Genomic DNA, 21509 nt, shown 5'->3' with positions numbered 1-21509 from the left:
TGACATACATGTACACCTGTGAAACCATCACTTCAATCAGGATAATGAACATAATATCACCCCTAATTGTTGTTCCTGCTCTTTCGTGATTCCTCTCTCCTTCCTCTTTACGGCTGCCTCTTAGCCACGGGCAACTATGTCTGCTTTCTGTGACTACAGATTAGTTAGCATTCTGGAATTTTATATAAATGGAAACGTATAGCATGTACACTTTTTTATGTGGTATCGTTTACTGTGTAATTATATTGAGTTCCATCCCTGTTGTTACATATACCTATGATTATTTTTTATTGCTGAGTAGTGTTCCATTGTGTGGATGCACTGCACTTTGTGATCCTTTCCCCTTTCTTGGGCATTTGGGTTTTTTCCAGTTTTTGGTGATTACACGTAAAGCTGCTGGGAACATTTATGTACAAGTTTTAGTATGAATATATGCTTCCATTTCTCTTGGGTAAATACCTAGGAATGGAATGGTTAGGTCATATGGTAAGTGTATGTTTAACGTTTTAAGAAACAGTGGAACTATTTTCCAAACCGGTTCCAGTGTACAGTCCCACCAGCTGTTCGTCCTCATTCTTACAACAAGGTCGGGTCACTCTTGAGTTTTAGCCATTTTAGCAGGTAGGTGGTGGCACTTCATTGTGGCTTTAATTTTAGTTTCTCTAATGACATGACTATGAGTATCTTTCTATGTGCTAATTTGCTTTCAATATATCCTCTTTGGTGAAGTGTCTTTTCAAATCATTTGCCCATTTATTATATTGGATTGTTTTCTTATTGTTGAGTTTTGAGAGTTCTTTGGAAATTTTGTGTATGAGCCCTTAACCGATATATGATTTGTAAATATTTTCTCCTTGTCATACAGTATCTCCCAAAGAGAAGTTTTTTTTTTTAAGTTGATTTCTTTTTTTTTAATTGAGTAGAGTTGATTTACAATGTTATGTTAGTTTCAGGTGTATAGCAGAGTGATTCAGTTACACACATACATACGTATACGTCTGTTCTTTTTCAGAGTCTTTTCCCTTATAGGGTTATTACAAAATATTGAGTATAGTTCCCTGTGCTATACAATAGGTCCTTGTTGGTTATATATTTTATATATGGTAGTATGCATATGTTAATCCCAACCTCCTAATTTATCCCTCCCCTGAGAAGTTTTTATTTTTTAATGAAATCCAAGTTTTCAAATTTTTTCTCTTTTGGGTCATACTTTTGCTGTCTTATCTATGAACTCTTTGCCTAAACCAGGGTCATAAAGATTTTCTCCTAAAAGTTTCATAATTTGGGGATTTATATTTAGGTCCCTGATCTGGTGTGAATCAAAGTCAATTTTTTTGCATATGAATATTTAATGTTTCTAGCACTATTTTTTGAAATGACTATCCTTCAGTCCTTTTCCACTGAATTGCTTTTGTGCTTGTGTTGAACTTGGGTTCAGTTGTCCATATAGGTGGGAACCCTCATACACTTTGACTCTCTTCTAACACTTGCAGAAACCTGGCTGTGTAATGTTAGTATGTATACAGGTTTGTAGGATGAGATGAAGACTACCCCTTCGATATATTTTTGTGTGTCATCTCTTTACAGTCCCTCTGCAACAGGAGTCATTTAGAATGCACACACATATTCATACACATAAGCATATGGACATATATTCATGTATAGTTCTCTATTTTTATTTGGATGTAATTTTAGACTTACAGAAAGGTTGCAAGGATAGTATAAAGAATTCCCAGATAGCCTTCTCCCAGCCTTCTTCCAAATGTTAACACATTTGCTTTATCCTTTCTCTCCCTACCTATTTCCTTTATGTGTGTGTGTGTGTGTGTGTGTGAGTGTGTGTGTGTGTGTGTGTGTGTTTCTCTGTATATAGAATATCATTGTTTTCTCTGAACCATTTAAGTGTAAGTTGCAGGCATAATATCCCTTTAACCCTAACTACTGCATATAGTTCATTTTTTGTGTGTTCAGAAATTGCTTGTGTTAGTTCGTTTTTCTTCTCTTCAGGGTAGTTGGTCATACTGTCCATTTGAAGTACAGTGTGGTTCATTGATAAATTAATTAATAGGATATTAGAACACCATGATAAGGGCCAGTAGTTTGTCAGTTAATCAAAAAGTTGCTTAATGTGGAACATAATAAAAATGCGGACAGACCGGAAAACATTTGGTTTTAATCTAAAATATCTAACATTCATTCTATTCATGTAGCAGGCTTTTGCTGTGAGTCCAGTTCTTTGCGTTTAGAGTCAGTTGATCACTTCAGGAGAGTTTAGTTATCAGAACGGTGATATGAACATAACTGTGTTGTGAGCAGAGTTCTTCTAGGGAGGGGTTGGTGCGTGATCCTTTTAGCAAGTTTACTCTAAGCAGTCAGTGCTGTAAATTCCATTTAAGTGGAACTTTCTTCCCCGACCTTCATTTCACTAATTTAGTGCCTCATCTGACCCTCTCCATTCCATCTGTCAGACATGACAACTGGTGCACATTCAATAGTCTTGGCCCCGGGGCTGCTCTCTGGCACTTCTGAGTTGGCTTCTGGACAGTCAGCGTTCACTCTTAAACCTGTTGCTGTTGGTTTCCGCCATTGCTGCTTCATTTAAATCCTGATTATATATTTGTCAAAAATATAAACACTTGTTAAAATATTCAAATTGTGTTGCCTAAGACAGTATTAGAAAAAAAAATTGGTCCTGAGGTCAAATAAGTTTTGATAAAATTTCCCCTTGGAAGTTTGCAGTGTCCGTCAGCCAGTGAGAGGCTCTGGGAAGTCCTGCAGAAGAGAAACACAGGGGAAATGCAGCCTTTGTGTAGAAACCCCTCATGTTTGTGCACACTTTGTGCTCTGAGATCATTTTTTAAGGCTGGAAGAAGAAATGAATACCTTAATGTTCTGTCTGTGTTTGCTGTATGGTATGTGCCTAGTAAATATAAAGTTAAATGAATGGCTTGATATGGCTAAAGTAAGACATTACAATCGAGCTTTTTCTTCTATATTTTTTCTCATTTGATTGTTGAATATAGCTCAAAGGATGACTATACCTACAGAGTCAGACTGCCCCTCCCAAAACCCTCTCGGTCAAGGGGGTGAGGTTTGGGAGGGATGGGGCTTGAGAAGTAAAGGAGGAAAAATACAACATGTAGGAAAATAATTTAGGCCTCTAATTACCAGTTATGTGTGGTTCATAATAAACCTTTTTTGTTTTTAATATTCTATCAGATTTCTCTACATTGTTCATTCAATAAAGTGCACTTTGTGGAACCCAATTTATCACTCAAATCCAAAACACACATACATGGAGTCTAAAAAATAAAAAGTGGTTCTGAAGAACCTAGGGGCAGGACAGGAATAAAGACGCAGATGTAGAGAATGGACTTGAGGACACGGGGCGGGGGAAGGGTAAGCCGGGACGAAGTGAGAGAGTGGCATGGACATATACACACTACCAAATGTAAAACAGATAGCTAGTGAGAAGCAGCCGCATAGCACAGGGAGATCAGCTTGGTACTTTGTGTCCACCTAGAGGGGTGGGATAGGGAGGGTGGGAGGGAGACGTAAGAGGGAGGAGATATGGGGATATGTTTATATGTATAGCTTCTTTTTTTGCTTTGAACATACGTTTTAAATTTTAAATTTAAATAAGCAGTAGCTCTTTCTGAACTAGAATAGATCATTGTGAAACCTCATAGATACTTTTCTGAGGCCTGTTACATATATTTCTATAAAATGTGTAAGATAAAAAGTATCCCACCTCAGGCATATTAAATTCCTAATAGGGAAAGTCTCCACCTAGTTTTGATCCTGTTGGGGCAGAGGGTATGGCCTGGGAGACAGTACTAATTCCTTAGTTGAGTCTATTTCTTATGTTCTTATCTATTCCTGCTAGAAGAGAGCATGGCATTGGAGAGGGTGGAGTTAGTGATGTGTTTTCTATTTCGGGAGATATATGCGTTTCCTGCCTTTATTTGGTTTGTCACTTCTACCTCCCAACAGGAACTAATGAGAGAATTCAGATTTCTGTCTTTTCCAAAATGCCGTATCTACTTTCTCGGTAACATTCAAACATCCCAGATAGGTCACTGAAAGACACAAGCCTGGAAAACCAGTGACATCTTGACTGTAATTACCGAGAAAGCCAAATCCAGCATCTATTACACCAACATGTAAACCCACACACGTTCCCATAGGCCATCAGTGAGCTGAGACAGGCTGTGACAGGTGTGAGTGGTGCTGATTTGTGGGGAGAGTCAGGCAGCTGGGAGCTCCCTGCTATATCCTGCTGATATTTCCACATGAGGAGGACCCTAACCTAACTGCATTGTTTCTTGTTAAATCCAGAAGGTGCTCTTCTCTCTGGGGGGATCCTTTCTGTATTATGCCGACCGCTTCAAGCTCTACAGTGCCTTCTGTGCTAGCCACACGAAGGTCCCCAAGGTTCTGGTGAAAGGTAAGGCCTGGGAGGACTGGGTAGCAGGTGGGCCTGTTCATTGTCAGTTCACATCTGTGTGGCCAACTGTGGTTGGGGGCTTTTGGACAGAAATCGGAGTCATTGTTGTGCCGGATGGATGTTCCAACAGGCCACAAATTAAGGGTATGGTTGTTCCTCGGTATCTGTGGGGGATTGGTTCCAGGACCTGCCCCCCCACCCCCGCACGGATACCAAAATTCGAGGATGCTCAAGTCTGTTATATAAAGTGCGTAGTGTGTGCGTATAACCTGTGCACATCCTCCCGTACACTTTAAATCATCTCTAGATTATTTATAATACCTAATAAAATATAAGTGCCATGTAAATAGCTGTCCGTGTGCAGTGTATTCAAGTTTTGCTTTTTGGAACTTTCTGGAATTTTTTTTTCCCAGATATATCCTATCCATGGTGAGTTGAATTCACAATGCAGAACCTGTGGATAGAACCTGTAGATACGGGGGCCCGGCTGTACTGAGAAATGAAATGCATTATATCTTGAATTAACAGTTTTGTCAATTTTCTTACCATCAACGTTTTGACTCAGTTATTTGGGGCCAGAATTGATGAGTCATTTTGCAATTATGCAGAAACGTAGAGAGTTTAGAATTCCCCTGCTTTATTTCTATTTTTCATTAATTTTGTTATAACCTACCACACTTCATATACCTTTTTCTGGCATTTCATTTTTCCCTCACCTATTTTTGTTCTCAGGTGTGTGCTAATAGTCACCACCATCACTACTAAAATTGTTTCAATTATTTACAAAAATCATTCCAGCTGTAATTATATTTTGCATGGAAAAGAACAGAATTTTTAGATTGGCAAGCTGCTGTTCCTAAGTGTTCTAGGAAGATGATGGGGTGTTCGGAGAGTCTCCAGAGAGTTGTTTCGCTTCCATAGTTCTGCATGTGACTGTTGATAGGTTCAAGGATTAGAGAAACATGTCCTTGGTAAACAGTAGAACCAATAGAAAGTTCGATTTCAAAGAATCTCTGGCAATCAGCCTGCTCTTCTTTAACACTTTACTGTGGCTGCCATGTAAACAGCTGCTGAATTTGTAAGTAATTTACTTATATTTATGTTTGTTGCCAAAGAGAACTAGCTTGATTTAATTCAAAACATATTATAATAAACATTAATACAACACAGGTCTCTGGACAACAAAAGATCCTGCCCCAGATAATGCCATACTTAATGATAGTCGTAGTCTAGGCAAAAGAGTTCTACTTCAGCACAAAAATTTAAAGGGAACCTGGGAATTTCCTTGTCCTGCTGTAGGACAAGGAAATTGTCCCGCTGTATGGCCTAGTCTGTGGTTTTGCACATGCTGAATTGGTCATATAGTTCTGTGTGTGTGCATCTTTTTAAACTTTAATTGAATGCTATGTTATGAGAGTTTTTAACATAACAGTGTTAGAGCACTTTGCTCTATGGTAAAATTATATACTCATGAGAGTTCTTAAAGCAATTGTGTTATTTTTAATCCTTTGATTAGATTAAATTCTGCCCCTATAGATTTTTAAAATTCAAAACCATTATTTGTTGCACCTGAAAAATATTAGAAAATCCTTCAAAACCATCCCTTAAGACATTAGGTGTGACCCACAATTTTCTAATGGCCAGATGTGCCAAGAAGATGAAGAGAACTCTTTGAGGACAAATAGCCTATGATTCTTAACAGACTCCCATCTAGGTTGCATGGGAGTGATGCCCTTTACCGCTCAAAGAGCTGAGAACCGTGCCCTCTTTTGCCCTGATGTGTGAAATACACTTGATGGGTTAAACGCACATGGACGTGTTTTTGGGCATGAGGACTTCAGGGGGAATTCCTAGGCCCCTTATGGGCATGGACCAAGACTTGGGATGTCCACGGAAGCTGCAGCCTCCGCATGCATCAGCTCTGGGCCTGGGCTCGCTTCCGAGGCCATGGGCTTCTTCTCAGTCACCTCATTCCCAGTCTTCTTTCCCTTCAAGGATTTGGTGGCTGGACCCGTGGAGTCTGATTGCTCTTAATGGGGCTTAAACAGATGAAAAGATTGTAGTCTTTCCAAGGCCTTCCCCACATGATTGCTGTTTTTCTTAATTGAATAAAGATACTGAGAAGAATCATGTTACAGTTTCATGGTGTCCTTTTATAACATCTTCTGTTCTTAGCTCACATTCCTAATGACTGGAGACGGAAATATATTTTTATCAGAAGCTTAAAAAATATATGCCTACAGTTAGTCACTTTGATATATTGTCCTTTCTTCTAACCATTCTTTGCCCTCACTTCAGCCTCTCTCTCTGCCATTTCTTTGCACCTGGAGGGCGTAAGTCGTGTCTTCCTAATTATCCACTGGCAGGTACCTTTGTAATTGTCTGGGGACCCACAACTCCCCAGGGCTGCTTTTCAGCCCCGCTGGGACACAGATAAATGCTCAGCTGGTGAGGAAAGTGCTGCCTGAGTTACCTTAGGTCAGATGTATGTTTCCCTCTGAAATAAATCCTAATAGCTCGTATCACCGAATTAACATAGAACAGATCTTAAAAGGCGTTCACTGCAGGGGATCAGCCTTGCTCCACTTACCAGAGCTGCAAGGTGCCGCTGCTGCTTTTTATTTTCCTGCCTTTTCTCAAAAGAGGTTCTACCAGCAAGGACATGCTTGAAGGATTAGAAAAACTGGCGTAAGGAGTGTTTTCAAACGTAGGCTTTCATATTATTCAGACATGGTGAGGCCAACAGATCAGGAGACAGTTGCCATCAGAAAGATAGTTTGTTACTCACGGCTCCCAAGAGAAGGGGGAGCACTACGCCATGCAGGGCCATGGGGGGAAGCACCACAGCCCACCAGGAGACAGGATGAGTGAGGGGGAAGACATGGGCAAGACCCTTTATTGTGGTTTCTGCAGGAAGGAGTGGGTGAGGCAGGGTAAACAGGTTTAGGATTGGGTAATTTGAATAATCTCAGCAGGCTCTGGGGTGGAGGGGCAGGGGAGATAGTGGCCTAGAAAACGCTAACAGAAGAGGGAAGGAGGCAGGTGGCTCTGCACTGGTTGGCTTGCATGTGAAAGGCATGCTTCCAACTGAGTCCTTTACCATCTAGGAAGTGGCTAGCTCTGAGATGGGCAGTTTCCCCAGGGTCTGTAAGGCCTCAGACGTCAAAGTATCAGAATAAGAAGACATTCTTAATGCAAGGACGATGAACAGCAGCCCCTGAAAGTCCATGTGTATGAGATTGACAGACTCTGCTATCCCTTAACTCACTGGGCCGCCCCTCAAATAAACAAATAAATCTGATGGACAGGCCCTTCCAGTTGTGCCTCTGAGCCCTCTTTCCCCCCTCTGACAACTCACTGGACTCTCAGTCCTGTGAAAAGGCACCTTGGAATTAGTGAGTGAAATTGTGAGAAAGGGAGTCATTTCGACATCCTGCCCAGACAACCTGTATTTAAACTCTTCCAGCCAAGATGGACGCGGCTTTCAAGGCGTTCCTGGATGCCCAGAACCCGAAGCAGCAACACTCGTCCACTCTGGAGTCTTACCTCATCAAGCCCATCCAGAGGATCCTCAAGTACCCGCTGCTGCTGAAGGAGCTTTTTGCTCTGACGGACGCGGAGAGTGAGGAACACTACCACTTGGATTGTGAGTCATGGGCCCCTGAGATCCGCTCCTTGCTCGGGTCTCCACGAGAGCCTTTAAACAGCCTTTTCATTTATTTCATGACCTGTTTTCTTCTAGTGGCCATCAAGACTATGAATAAGGTTGCAAGTCATATCAATGAAATGCAGAAAATCCATGAAGAATTTGGGGCTGTGTTTGACCAGCTGATTGCTGAACAGACCGGTGAGAAAAAAGAGGTAAGGACCCCCACTTCTTCCCAGCACACCTATCCATAGAGCTGGGCTGGTTTGTTTCTTTTTAAGGTGCTATTTGTAAGTAAAAGAGTTACAAGGATAGTGTTTTTGTGGGTGAAACCTTTTTTTAAGTTAAAGTATAATTAATTTACAGTGTTGTGTTAGTTTCTGGTGTACAACAAAGTAATTCAGCTTCTTTTTGAGATTCTTTTCCATTGTAGTTAATTACAGGACATTGGATATAGTTCCCTGTGCTATACAGTAAGACCTTGTCATTTATCTATTTTAAATATTAGTAGTTTGTATCTGCTAATCCCAAACTCCTAATTTTCCCATCTCTCTCCCCCCTACTTTCCCTCTGGTAATCGTAAGTTTGTTTTATATGTCTCTGAGTCTGTTTCTGTTCTGTAAATCAGTTCATTTGTATCATTTTTTAGATTCCATATATAAGTGATGCCATACGATATTTGTCTTTCTCTGTCAGACTTACTTCACTTAGTGTGATAACCTCTAGGTCCGTCCATGTTGCTGCAAATAGCATTATTTCATTCTTTTTTTATGGCTAAGTAATATTCCATTGTGTATATATACCACATCTTCTTTATCCATTCATCTGTCAATGGATATTTAGGTTAATTCCATGTCTTGGCTATTGTAAATAGTGCTGCAGTGAACATTGGGGTGCATGTATCTTTTCGACTTAGAATTTTCTCCAGACATATGCCCAGGAGTGGGACTGCTGGATCATATGGTAGTTCTATTTTTAGTTTTTTAAGAAACCTCCATACTGTTTTCCATAGTGGCTGCACCAGTTTACATTCCCATGTTGGTGGAACTTTTATCCTTTACGCAAGGCTACACTGTGAATTTTCTTTCTCAGCTGAATTATTTCTTAATATAGGAAACATGTCCTGATTCCACCCCTTCACCCTCGAGACCTCTGGTTTTGTTTTGTGTTAAATGTGAGAGTGAATTTCCATGACCGTAACTTGGGCTGTTTCTCTAAACACCAATGAAGGCGGAGGCTATATCCCCAGAGATTAGAATAATAACCGGCATGTAGTATGTACTCAATAAATACTTGTTGAGTGAATGAAAGTTTCAAATGACTATGAATCTTTTTTTTTTAAGTCTGCCTGAAAATCTACTTAGAAGAATTAGTCACAGGAACAGATATACTTGAGAAAACCGTAGCATGAACTCTAAGTTGTGCCTGAGTTATTGAGAAGAGCTTATGTGAATAAAAATGCTGATAATATTAAAATGAATCAGTATATCATTACAGATATGATATGTAATGATATTCATCCGTGCCTCTGTACCTCACGATTTGATTGGAATATTGTCCTCGTTTTGCTTTCTGCCTCAAAAAAGGAGACAAGCTGGGAGGGAACTATGAAGAAAAACTCTCTTGCTGTGATTGGAAAGAGGGGGAAAGGCAGTGGGGCGGTGGGGGAGAGAATGGGTGTAAGGCTTGGTTGTTTAGTCTAGACGTGAAAACAGCCTTATCTTCAGAGGTATAAAGGGTTATTATCTAGGTTCACGTTTATGTCCTCAGTGAAACAAAACAAGGTTTCGGACTATTAAAAGATTTTTCAGAAAAAGGTAAATTCATGATATCTCATAGAGATGTACAAGTGAACACATATGAAGGAATTTATTTTACTCAGATGATGTGAGGGAACCAGACAGTCAAAATAGCACAGGTATATGTATGAAGTGAAGAAATGTCAAGATGATTTGTGAATGGAGACAAATTGGTTTCTCTACAGCACGAGGAAGTCGCTACCAGACTAGAGAGAATTTATACATTTATCTGTTACCTACGCCTTACAAAGAGTGGCAAAGGAGTTCAAAGGCTCATAGATACAGGGCTGGACTCTGATAGCCCAGGAGGGTGTGCATAGTTTTCCACTGAAATACAATTTATTTTTTCAACATGGATATTTCAGGCAGAGCATGAGAATGTTCTCAGTCTACCAGGCAGATAATTTAATCTATCAGAGTGTAGAAAGGATGGACACTGCTACTCTTGATTTAGTTCCCATTTTCTTGTAAAACTATTATAGTAAGAAAAACATACTATGTTTATTAAAGAAAAGGGCAAACCTCAGAGAAAGGCAAGGAGAAAAATTATCTATGATCTCAAAACGTAAAACCTCTTGATCTTTTGGTGTTTATTTTAATTTTTACAAAAATATGTATATTATATACTTGAATATTAAATATAGTTCTTTATATATTCTTGAATATTTTGGAAGTTATTTTGTACCTTGAATTTTTTTATAGTGAACAAAGAATTATTTAATTTTCATGTTATTTTAAATGATTCAAAAGAATCCTTGAAATTATTGTAGAACATTTTATTGTGTGATTGAACAATGATTTACTTAATTCCTATTGTCAGGCAGTTCGCTTGGCTTCATTTATTGATGACTATGAATAATACTGCAGACGTTTTAGATCATAAGGCTTCTTCCATCCTGTATTTTTAGTTTATTTCATTTTGACAGGAGTGAATTTTATTGGGTCATGGAAATGAATAATTTCAGTGTATTTCATTATATTTTTCATTATATTCTGAATTGATTTCTGAATTTTAATGAGAGCAAAGCACCATTATGCTAAAGACTAGAAGGTGATATGGATAGCAGATTGCAAAGACTTTAGAAAAAAAGATGAATACGATTCAAAAGTCAGAGACTATAAAAGGGGATATGGCTTTGGTGAGACTGCCTGTCCTCTAAAATAAAATTCTGTCAACCAAGTAAGAAATCTTTCCAACGAGGAACAAAGAGATACAGTGCTATACACAGCAGTCTCTTGTGAGCAGAGATTTTGTTAGGAAAAAAAAAAAAAATGTGCAAAAGATGGAAGGAGGGACATTTGATCATATACCAGTATTACAGGGTAGGAAAGTCCTATATCAGTATTAGGATGTCTGAAGACCGGAAAAATGAAGGCTTGGAGAGGATACCAGAGAGAGCGCTGAAAGATTATGTCTTAGCACTATAGGAAGAATAAGAAAGAAATAGGCCCCTAAAAGGGGCCATAGGTATTGTAGCCAAATACAAATTGATTACTCAAAGAAAATGACTCAGATCTACTTGATCTCTTTTTTTCTCCATAGAAGAGAATGGTCTTCTAACTGGAAAGGATAGAGTGGTCTTGATTCCACAAAAATGAAACCACAGGGAGAACGGTCCTGGGGAAATAGGATGCTCTGTGCCAACATCAGTTATAATTCTGCAACAGTACTTACAGCAAGCAGTATATTGGAACAGCCATGGAAACAGCCTATAGAGGCAGACATTTACAAGTTATGGCCTGATTTTCACAAAGGTGATTCCTGATCCTTGAGTAACCTTTTAATGGCAATATCCAGGAAAAAACCTAGACTGGTACTGTGAACAGTTGGTAAACAGGAATGGGGATATTTATCAGTATCTACTGGGAATGGTAGGTCTATACTGAAATGGTAACATTCCAGGGACACAGAGTACCTGATGCTATCACCAACCAGCTGTCCCCAGGAGGTCCCTGAAGACAGATATCCACAGAGGACAAAGAAACATTTTATGATGAAGCTGGACCTTCAGTCCCTACCCCGTGTTAAACTCTAGGGAGTTGGGCTGGACCACACAGAGCAAGCATCCCTCTTGCCTAGGTCAGATGAAGAAAAGGCCAAGGAGGGCATTTCCCCTTAAAAGAAGGGCTCGGAAAACCTGACTCAGCAAGGCATCCCAGTCCTTGTTGGGGTAGAGGCCTTTTAGCGGAACTCAGTCTCAGAGTTGTTTTTTTGTTTTGTTTTTTTTGCGGTACGCGGGCCTCTCACTGTCGTGGCCTCTCCCGTTGCGGAGCACAGGCTCCAGACGCGCAGGCTCATTGGCCACAGCTCACAGGCCCAGCTGCTCCGCGGCACGTGGGATCTTCCCGGACCGGGGCACGAACCCGCGTCCCCTGCATCGGCAGGCGGACTCTCGACCACTGTGCCACCAGGGAAGCCCAGTCTCAGAGTTTTGATAGGATGTTGGGAAGGGGACCAGTGGAAGGCCAGGGGAGAGGCTGTTGGCCAGAGGGAGCTGCCCTGACCCCCTTAATACATTTACAGTGTGGAAACTTGTCAAGAGAGAGGAACCATGTGCACTGGGACTGTATCAGCCTGTTTTTACCAGGTAACAAAGAACTAAAAATCTTAGTGTTCACTACAGCAAATACTTGTATTTCACTCACAGGGTGTGGGTCAGGTGGGCTTTGGCTCGTCTTGGTGAGCTTCAGAGCTTAGGTCTCAGCATGTTCCATGTCTCTTCATTCTGGGATCCAGGCTGAAGCAGCAGTGATTGTCTTGAGCATGTCCTTTCCATGGCTGGAAGGCAGAAGCTTATGAGGGCTGGTAGAAACTTCTGATACCAAGTCCACGGCCCAACTCATATGGCCAAGCCCAGAGACTTTGGGGCTTAGCGTAGTCTAGTGGGAAGTACTAGAAAATCACATGGTGGAAGGTGGAGATACATAGAGGGAGGAAGTAGAGTTTGGGCAATGATCTACCCCAGTGATCTTTAATCACTTTTTAAAAATGGAAGTATAGTCGATTTACAATTTTGTGTTAATTTCTGCTATACAGCAAAGGAAATCAGTTATATATGTACTCTCTTTTTTAATATTCTTTTCCATTATGGTTTATCACAAGATATTGGATATAGTTCCCTGTGCTATACAGTAGGACCTTGCTGTTTATCCATCCTATATATCCTAGTTTGCATCTGCTAACCCCAAACTCCCACTCCATTTCCCCACTCCCCTGGGCAACTACAAGTCTGTTCTCTATGTCTGTGAGTCTGTTTCTGTTTCACAGATAAGTTAATTTGTGTCATAGTTTAGATTCCACATATAGGTGGTATCATATGGTATTTGTCTTTCTCTTTCTGACTTATTTTAGTTAGTATGATAATCTCTAGTTCCATCCATGCTACTGCAAATGACATTGTTTTGTTCTTTTTTATGGCTGAGTAGTAGTCCATCGTATATATGTACCACATCTTCTTTATCCATCCATCTGTTGATGGACACTTAGGTTGTTCCTATGTCCTGGCTATTGTATCAATAAATAGCACTGCAATGAACATAGGGTTGCATGTATCTTTTTGAATTATAGTTTTGTCTGGATATATGCCCAGGAGTGGGATTGTTGGATCATATGGCATTTAATCACTTTTAAAAACATTCCCTCTAAGGCTGTGGACCAGAATGGTTCCAAGGAATTTGACTTATGTATGTACCACTCCGCTGTGGTGTGTGGGGCGTGGATAGTGGAGACTATATAGTTCCCTTAGTGGATACTCACCTGGGTGTTTGGTTGACTAGTTACTTAATATGTACAAAGTAATACAGTTGCTTAATGTTTTTAACCACTGACGGTACTACTAATAATATTGCTCAATAATAATTGGAGTAATTATTAATTATTATAATGATCCCAACCATTATAGTGGCAGCAATACCACTGTATTCTGTACTGCTGGAACCCCATCTGCAGCACTGTAGCCTGACCTGGTGGCTTGAGAAGGGCAGTGTCAAATGGCACCGTGCCCCGTGGAGGGCTGCGCGGCAGCTGTTGTATCTAGAAACCCAGTCAGATCAAAAGCAGAAAAAAAAAAACAAACCCAGAGCCATTTGTCCTTGAAGCTCAACATCAAGTTTTCAAATATTCAAATTGCTGCTTTGAGGAAGAAGGACTCGGGCTTGGTTTCTGTGGACGCAGAGCAGAAGTGAGAGGCTGGTGGGCGGGTGCTTCAGGGAGGCGTGCTAGAGGGAGACCCTCCTAACAATTTATGGTGTTTCCCAGTGGGATGGACCGTGGACTCTGATTTCTGCAAAGCCTTGTGCTCTGACATGTTTGCACAGGGAGCACATTGAGAGACCAGATGATCCTTTCGCCTGTGATTAGGATGCTGAGTGGGTGGGAGGATGGGATTCTGATAGACTTGGAAGTGGGCCAAGGACTCCAGTGAAAAAGGCACACATGACTCTTGTGAGGTGTAGACACCAGTGGAATCTCAGGATCATCATGTCTCTACAAGGAGAAGAGGAACTTGTCCATCTGAGATGGTTTAGATTTGACCTTCGGGGACACAACACTAGACCTCATGGTTTCCAGAGCTGCACAAGCTTAAAGAACAATCTCCCAACTCCTCAGTTGGCTTCTTTTCCCTCTTCTAAAGTGAAATGAAATCTTCCTTAAAATGAGTCGGACGAAGAAGAAATAATTGATCCCACTGCTTCCCAGAAGACCCTGGCTCCAAAGGGAGTTAAACTCACAGGTGGCAATGTCTGCAGTTTCCCGGGCTGGATCTTTGTGGTCGACAGCCATTTGTGCTCCTTAGCTAACTCTCCATTTGAACACAAACCCGCTCCAATTTTGTTCATCAGTTTCGACAGGTTTACTGCGTGTGAATTTCAGAGGCCCGATTTGTACCTTTTGGCCACCTTATTCTTGAAATTCTGATAGGCAAGCAGGATAAGGGAAAAAAAGTTGACCAAATGAGAGACATTATTTGGAGACATTATTTTCTTGAAGTTGAGTTGACACCAGCCTGTTGAATTTTAAAATGTCATGGATATCTGAGTGTTTTTAACATCGCCCAGTAAGTTTTGCCCTGGATTTCAGGTTGCAGATCTGAGCATGGGAGACCTGCTTTTGCACACCACTGTGATCTGGCCAAACCCGCCGGCCTCGCTGGGAAAGTGGAAAAAGGAGCCCGAACTGGCAGCTTTTGGTATGTGTCACGAGAAGGTTTGGAGGGGAAGAGGGAGGCTGGCTTATTTTTCGCAGTTAAGTTAACCTTTCTTTTCCAAGACACAATTTATTAAAATATAGTTAATTACAGTTTTCTGCATTGCCTTCCTGCTGTGGCCACCAACATGTCACAGATACTAAATTAAACCTTCCAGCTAAGTATGACGAACGTGGCCACCCAGCTACCAAGAGGGAGGGAATGGCTGTTCAGGTCTCCCCCAGGTATAGACATATGGGCAGGAAAAGAGTTTTTTTAAGCTGCTGCTCGGAATATCTTTTCAAAATAATAAGTTAATAATAAACCAAGGAAAAATCAAGTGAAAAATCAAGACAAAACTATCTGTGTTTCTGAGCTCCCCAGTCCTTTTATTCTCTTCCCAACTCTGTGTTGCTCTGTGTGATGCCAGGATTCAGGGCATGATTCTCACCTCACCTGTTGTGGCATCACTGGACGCCTTGATCCGTTACGAGGTGCTTCTCAATCGCATTGTGGCCAACAGCGGCGAAAGTAGTGATGTTTGCGAATGATTAATTTTCCAATAAGCCAGTTCAGATGGATGCAGTTGCTGCAATTAGAAATCTCATGTGGTTATGTTGTAAAATGCTTTTTGAGTGAGAAAAACTATGGGTTAGTCCACTGGGCACTGTACATATTCAGGAGACATGGCTCACTGTTGTGCGTAAATGCTTGTACAGCATGCAGTGTTATTCCTGGGTATAAAATGGTCAGTCATGATCAGTGATCAGTGTTCATGCTTTTGTTTTAAGTTGTGTCTTTTCCTAGCCTCCCACTAGAAGATTCATGGGCAGGAACATAGTATAAAGGAAGTCTAGTATTTCCATTCTCCTTCCTTACCTTATCTTTCTGGGGGCAGAAGAGGGAGGGTGTTCCTGCTTCCTGCTTCTTTAACTGAACTCTTTTTTTTCTTTTACGATGTGAACAGTGCATTCCCAAATGGAACAGCCTAGTGATATTAAAATCAGAGTATTTAATATAAAGATTTATTGGACTTCCTAAGTAGATGACTCAGCTTTCATTGAAAACCTTAGTGATATTCCTAAAGGTTCCAAAGAGCCACTGTAGCTGTGGATGCCATTTCATTAAAAATAATAAAGGAGCCTATAAATGTGAAGGAAAAACATGTGACTAAATATGACATACAGCGGAGTAGTGGGGTATTTTGACATGCTGGTGGGTTTTGATAGTAGTGGATATTTTGGGCAGGGGGAGGGATACTGTCTGTTTTGCTTTGTTTTGTTTTTCCATCATTAACAGTTGCATTTCTTATGTGGCAATTTCTTCTTGGAGAGGTCTGGGAGCTTTCTGATGCTTCTGAGTAGGTCACTTATGGGGTGTAGGATTCTGAAGGAAATGATCCAAACCGTCTCTCTCCCTCTTTCTGATGCTGGGCTATTGGTGAACCATTCCAGAGTTCAACATTGGGATTTTTCATGCCTGTCTCCTGAATTTTACATATTTCCTATAGTTAGAAATAAACAGATTTAGAAAAAGAAAATCCTTTGACTGGGACAAAGTAGGAGGTTGGCAGACTAATTCTGTAAAAGGCCACATAGTAAATATTTTAGGCTTCACAGACCAAGAGGCCATAAGTAGCCAGACGCAGCTGTAGACAGTATGTAAACAAATGGGCACTAGTATTGGCGGGTTGTGCGGAAACAGGCAGGCCCTAGTTTGCCAGCCTGTGATAGAAAGGGTTCAGGAGAATGCCAGTTTTGAGGTTTGAGGGGCAACGTATGTGTTTGGCTCAAGGCAGGCTGTCGTCATCGTAATGAGCTTATTTACGGATTCCCAGTCCTTAAAAGGTGACATGTTTGGCAGTTTTGGTGTGATTTTTAAGTAGCAAGCAGAACTAACAGAGCCTTAGAAATGCGTTTTTTTTGTTTTGTTTTGTGTTGTTTGCGGTACGCGGGCCTCTCACTGTTGTGGCCCCTCCCGTTGCGGAGCACAGGCTCCAGACGCGCAGGCTCAGCGGCCATGGCTCACGGGCCCAGCCGCTCCGCGGCACGTGGGATCTTCCCAGTCTGGAGCACAAACCCGTGTCCCCTGCATCGGCAGGCGGACTCTGAACCACTGCACCACCAGGGAAGCCCTAGAAATGTGTTTTGAAACAAGGAAGAGTTGCTGTGAGGGAAGTAACTTAATTACCACTGAACAGGCAGCTTTGGGGTTAAAATGTGGTTGTCTTGTTTCCGTTGCTCTGATCTCAGGACATAGTGCTGCTTTCTTCCGAAAACAAAGTTGACCGGCTGCCCACCCAGCACCTTGATGTTTTACTCCCAGGACGGCTGTTTGTACTCAGGGCTGACCATCACCACCTTTAAAAGAAGGAAAGAGATAGTTTGTTTAGGTTTCAGCCTTAAAGGGTGTTAGATGTTCACCTTTGGGGATATCGAGAGAGGGATTTAGGCTGGTCAGGGCAGCCAGGCGTTTTGGACATCAAGGCCATGTCTGAAGGGATGGGCAGCACTTGGAGTCAACTGAGTGATGGTCGGCTGCAGATCAGGGAGAGATCAAGGCGGAAATGCTCATAGCCCAGACTGAGGTCCACTCTGGCCCTACCGCTGTGATCCTAGATGGTCCAGGTAAACCGAGGCAGACCAGTAGCCTTCTTAGAGTCACAGCAACAACCTCATTGAGCCCTGGTCCCAGTGAGATGGTGGGTCTTCTGAGACTAAGTTCACTGGCAACCTCACCCTCTCGTGCAGTGGAGCTCCCTCCGTTTTAAAGGGACCTGCTGTCCTGAGCACTGATTTCTGAAGGCTTCATGGTAAGGACAGAGGGCCACCTCGGGTGCTCCTGTGCAGCCTCCATGCAGAGCTGGTGTGGCCTCCTGGGGTCAGTGGGAACCTCGCAGTCTGTCCTCTGGGACTTTTACGAAGTCAGGTGCTGTGACAGCTCAGACCCAGTGCCTGGGGTCCGCTTCTTTGTACCCGAAAGCTTTTTTTCCTGCAGTCTTACACAAAGGGAGCCTGATGGGTCAGTAGGATAAAAAATGATAAAACATGTACCAGACACGTTGGGTTAGTCTGCAGAGAGTCTGGGAGCCTGGGGAGCCTGTCCCTGAGAATTCCCTGTAATTGTGTGTCTGGTACACCAGGTGTGCCCCCTCCCGCTGCCATGTGACTAACGTGGTCCCTGCTATGCCTTGGGGTCAGAGTGTGAAGGGAGATGGAGACCCTGATACAGGGAGCCAAGAATGGGCTGGGGTCACCCTTCCTTGTCATTCTGGACACCAATTCTTCTTTCCTCTCCAGGGGGAGTCAGAATCACTGAGTGCTGAACGTTCTTGGCATTGTTTAAGGAATTCTGTGGAAGATTATGCATAAGTCCATTGTATCTTCCCCCACCCCCAAAGAATATAAGAATAAAACTACAGACTCCCTGCTTCTAAATAGTTTATTGCGATTCATCCTGTTTGGAAAAAGTAAAATTGCATTCTACTTCCTAAACTAATTTTTATTTATTGAGGTCAAAAAAGATGAATTACATTTCCTGAATTAGGAGCACTCTGCGTGTGTGTAATATTAGCTTAATTTGCATAAATATAAGTTACCGTAAGCATTATTATTATTGATGTTCGTATTGTTCCTGCAGCTGCTGAACTAGTACATTTTTGTTAAATGTGTATACGCTGAAGTTTTAAGCCTGAATCGATACCATAGTGAAAATATATTTTACCCAAAAGTTTCCATTGGGGCAGGAGGGTTTATTTCCATCTCTTCAGGCTTTTTCTGTTTATCTGGGACCTGGAAAATTTTGTCTTAACAGGTTTTTGCATCTCTCAGATGTGCTGAGTGAGTGGAGGGTGGAATGGGAGCCGATTCATGGGGACTGTCTGTCCTCTTCATAACGGTAGTGTTTGTTACCACAAGTTATTGAAAGTGAAGGGGAAAACCCAACCCCTTATGTGCCCTAACTGCCTTCATTTTCTGTTTTTCCAGTCTTCAAAACTGCTGTGGTCCTTGTGTACAAAGATGGTTCCAAACAGAAGAGGAAACTTGTAAGACTTCTTATTTCACCCCATAGTTTCAAAGTATCTCCCTTGCTATCTGTTCCTCAGCTGTATCTGCGTACTTGTAATTCTGCACCTTTGTCGGGCGTGAGTGTTTTATGATTTTTTTTGAGTGTTTTATGACTTTTTTTAAGTATTGCTGAGGACTTAAGGAAATTGCCCATCCTGCCTTCCTGCAGGCAGACTCACGTTTAAAGCATGAAAGTAAACAGCTATTGGGCCTACCATGGCCAGAACCTACCTTCCTAATACTATTATCCACTGCCTGTTCTTCCTGCCCCTCTGTGCTTGTTTGGGATCCTTTTCTCTTTCTTCCTTTGTCTCTCTCTGGCCTGACTTTGGTTAGCAAGCTTATTCGCGCACCCTCAGCAGATTGGTCCCATGGCCTCTGGCTTGCTGCTGGGTGAACAAAAGTGCACACGGGGGAGTGACCCGGGGTTCCAGCATCACTGCTTTGTTGTTGTTCTTGTTGGGTTTTCTTTTGAAAATTAAAACAATTTATTTATTTGTTTTAATGACATATTTTAAAAATTTTATTATTTTATTGAAGTATAGCTGATTTATAGTGTTGTGCCCGTCTCTGCTGTACAGCAAAGTGACTCAGTTACACACATGTAGACACTCCTTTTGTTATATTCTCTTCCATTATGGTTTATCACAGGATATTGAATAGAGTTCCCTGTGCTCTGCAGTAGGACCTTGTTGTTTCTCCATTCTCTATGTAATAGTTTACATCTGCTCACCCCAAGTTCGCAGTCCTTCCCTCCCCCATACCCCTCCCCCTTGGCAACCACAAGTCTGTTCTCTATGTCTGCAACATCACTGGTTTAGAAAGTGTGTGCGGGTCTGGTCCGGGCTGAGCACAGACTTCTCATGCACCTAGTTCCTTCTCTTCCTGCAGGTAGGATCTCACAGGCTTTCAATTTACGAGGACTGGGACCCCTTCCGATTTCGACACATGATTCCTACCGAAGCTTTGCAGGTTCGAGCTTTGGCAAGTGCAGGTAAACTCTGAAACAGGTTGGGTACCTGTTTCTGTGTATGTATGAATTGTTTTTCTGAATCCACACTCTTGGTTCTAACCACCCTACCATCTTTTTCCTTCTATGCTTAAGTCTCCTTTCCCTCAGTCTCTCCATTGCCTCTTATTTACCCAGCTGTTTATTAAATGAATGAACTAAGTGAATGGAGGTAGTGCCTTTAATATTCTTCCAAGGAATTCTATTCATTCTGTTATATATATTAATAATACTGCAAGGACTCACATCTAAGTAGCAATGAGTCTTGTACTTCTGGGAAGAATCTTTGTGACCATCAGCAGACAAAGCCTATGTAAATAACTCACTTGGCTTTTAACTGGGAGACCCAAAAAGACCACCCGAAGCCCAAAAAACACGATTGAATACATTCTTTCTTCCTGAAGCCTTACAAATCTTTATCTTTGTATCAGCACGAAATGTCAGTTCTTTTTCTATGACCCACGTAGCCGTGAAGCAAGTTGTTAGGTAGTGATGAAGGTACTTGCTAAGATGATCAGTTGATGCTTCAGCACATGAGAAGAGAAGTGAATGTCAGCACGGTATTGACTAAGAATAGCAATATTGCTATGACTCGGAGGCCCCATCCAGGGCTTAATTTGAGGCTGTTTTAGGGAGGAGCAATCAGCAATGGTTCTCCCGGGCACACCTGAGAGGGAGCACCTTTGGGGTCAAGTGGAAACTCTCGGGACACCCCTATTCCCGTCCCACTTGGACAGCAGGTACAGCTTTCTGGTTGTAAGAGGGGCCATGGAAGTGGACCTCTGCAGGTGAACAGTGGATCTGTATTTCTCTTTTGTGTTTCTGGCATCTAGCATGAACGATAAGTTCTTCATGTCCGGTTGGTGTCACTCATTTTCTCCCCGTTTTCATTTGTCACCTCCATGAGCCATAAAATTGGCTCTAATCCTTATAGAACCACCTCTTCCCTAGTCCAGTGTCATGAGGAAAAACCTTCTGCAGTATTTGGGAAACCTCCAGTTACCCACCCAAGTTAAAGTAGATGCCACGTCCTTCTCAGTTGTTATGCATTGCAGGAGGAGAACTCAAATGCAGAAACCACGTCTGGCAAATGTATTGGGGATGATTATTTGCCTTAAGAAGGTTTCTGTCTAACCTACTGGCCCAGAGGACCCTTGTGCCTTTTTAGCTTTGATTTGATTTGTAAAATTGATTTACACATGAATTTTCAGGCCCTTATACATCATAGGTCTACAAACAGCTATAATAATATTTTGAGGTTTGGGCACTTAAACACTAGCATTGTCTTACTTTGCAATCTTAGATGATGAATTATCTAGTTCATATGTTTCCTTGCGCCTGGTTTATAAATAGGA

At 41.7% G+C, this 21509-nt stretch overlaps 1 protein-coding gene across 9 annotated transcripts in view; it reads left to right on the top strand.

The window, feature by feature from the left end:
* The window catches only part of TIAM1 (TIAM Rac1 associated GEF 1), a 400681-nt gene that overhangs the window by 369635 nt on the left and 9537 nt on the right, over nucleotides 1-21509 (top strand). For all 9 annotated transcript variants that reach the window (XM_079923442.1, XM_079923436.1, XM_079923437.1 and 6 more), the window contains 6 exons: nucleotides 4339-4447; nucleotides 7914-8093; nucleotides 8190-8308; nucleotides 14973-15081; nucleotides 19065-19123; nucleotides 20037-20139. In XM_079923442.1, the coding sequence (XP_079779568.1) occupies nucleotides 4339-4447; nucleotides 7914-8093; nucleotides 8190-8308; nucleotides 14973-15081; nucleotides 19065-19123; nucleotides 20037-20139 (679 nt within the window). The remainder of the gene's footprint in view (nucleotides 1-4338; nucleotides 4448-7913; nucleotides 8094-8189; nucleotides 8309-14972; nucleotides 15082-19064; nucleotides 19124-20036; nucleotides 20140-21509) is intronic.

This window comes from Stenella coeruleoalba, assembly GCF_951394435.1.
Source record: "Stenella coeruleoalba genome assembly, chromosome: 5".
Classification (NCBI taxonomy): Eukaryota; Metazoa; Chordata; class Mammalia; order Artiodactyla; family Delphinidae; genus Stenella; species Stenella coeruleoalba.
The sequence above is the reverse complement of the archived record's forward strand: the minus strand, read 5'-3'. Positions and strand labels throughout refer to the sequence as shown.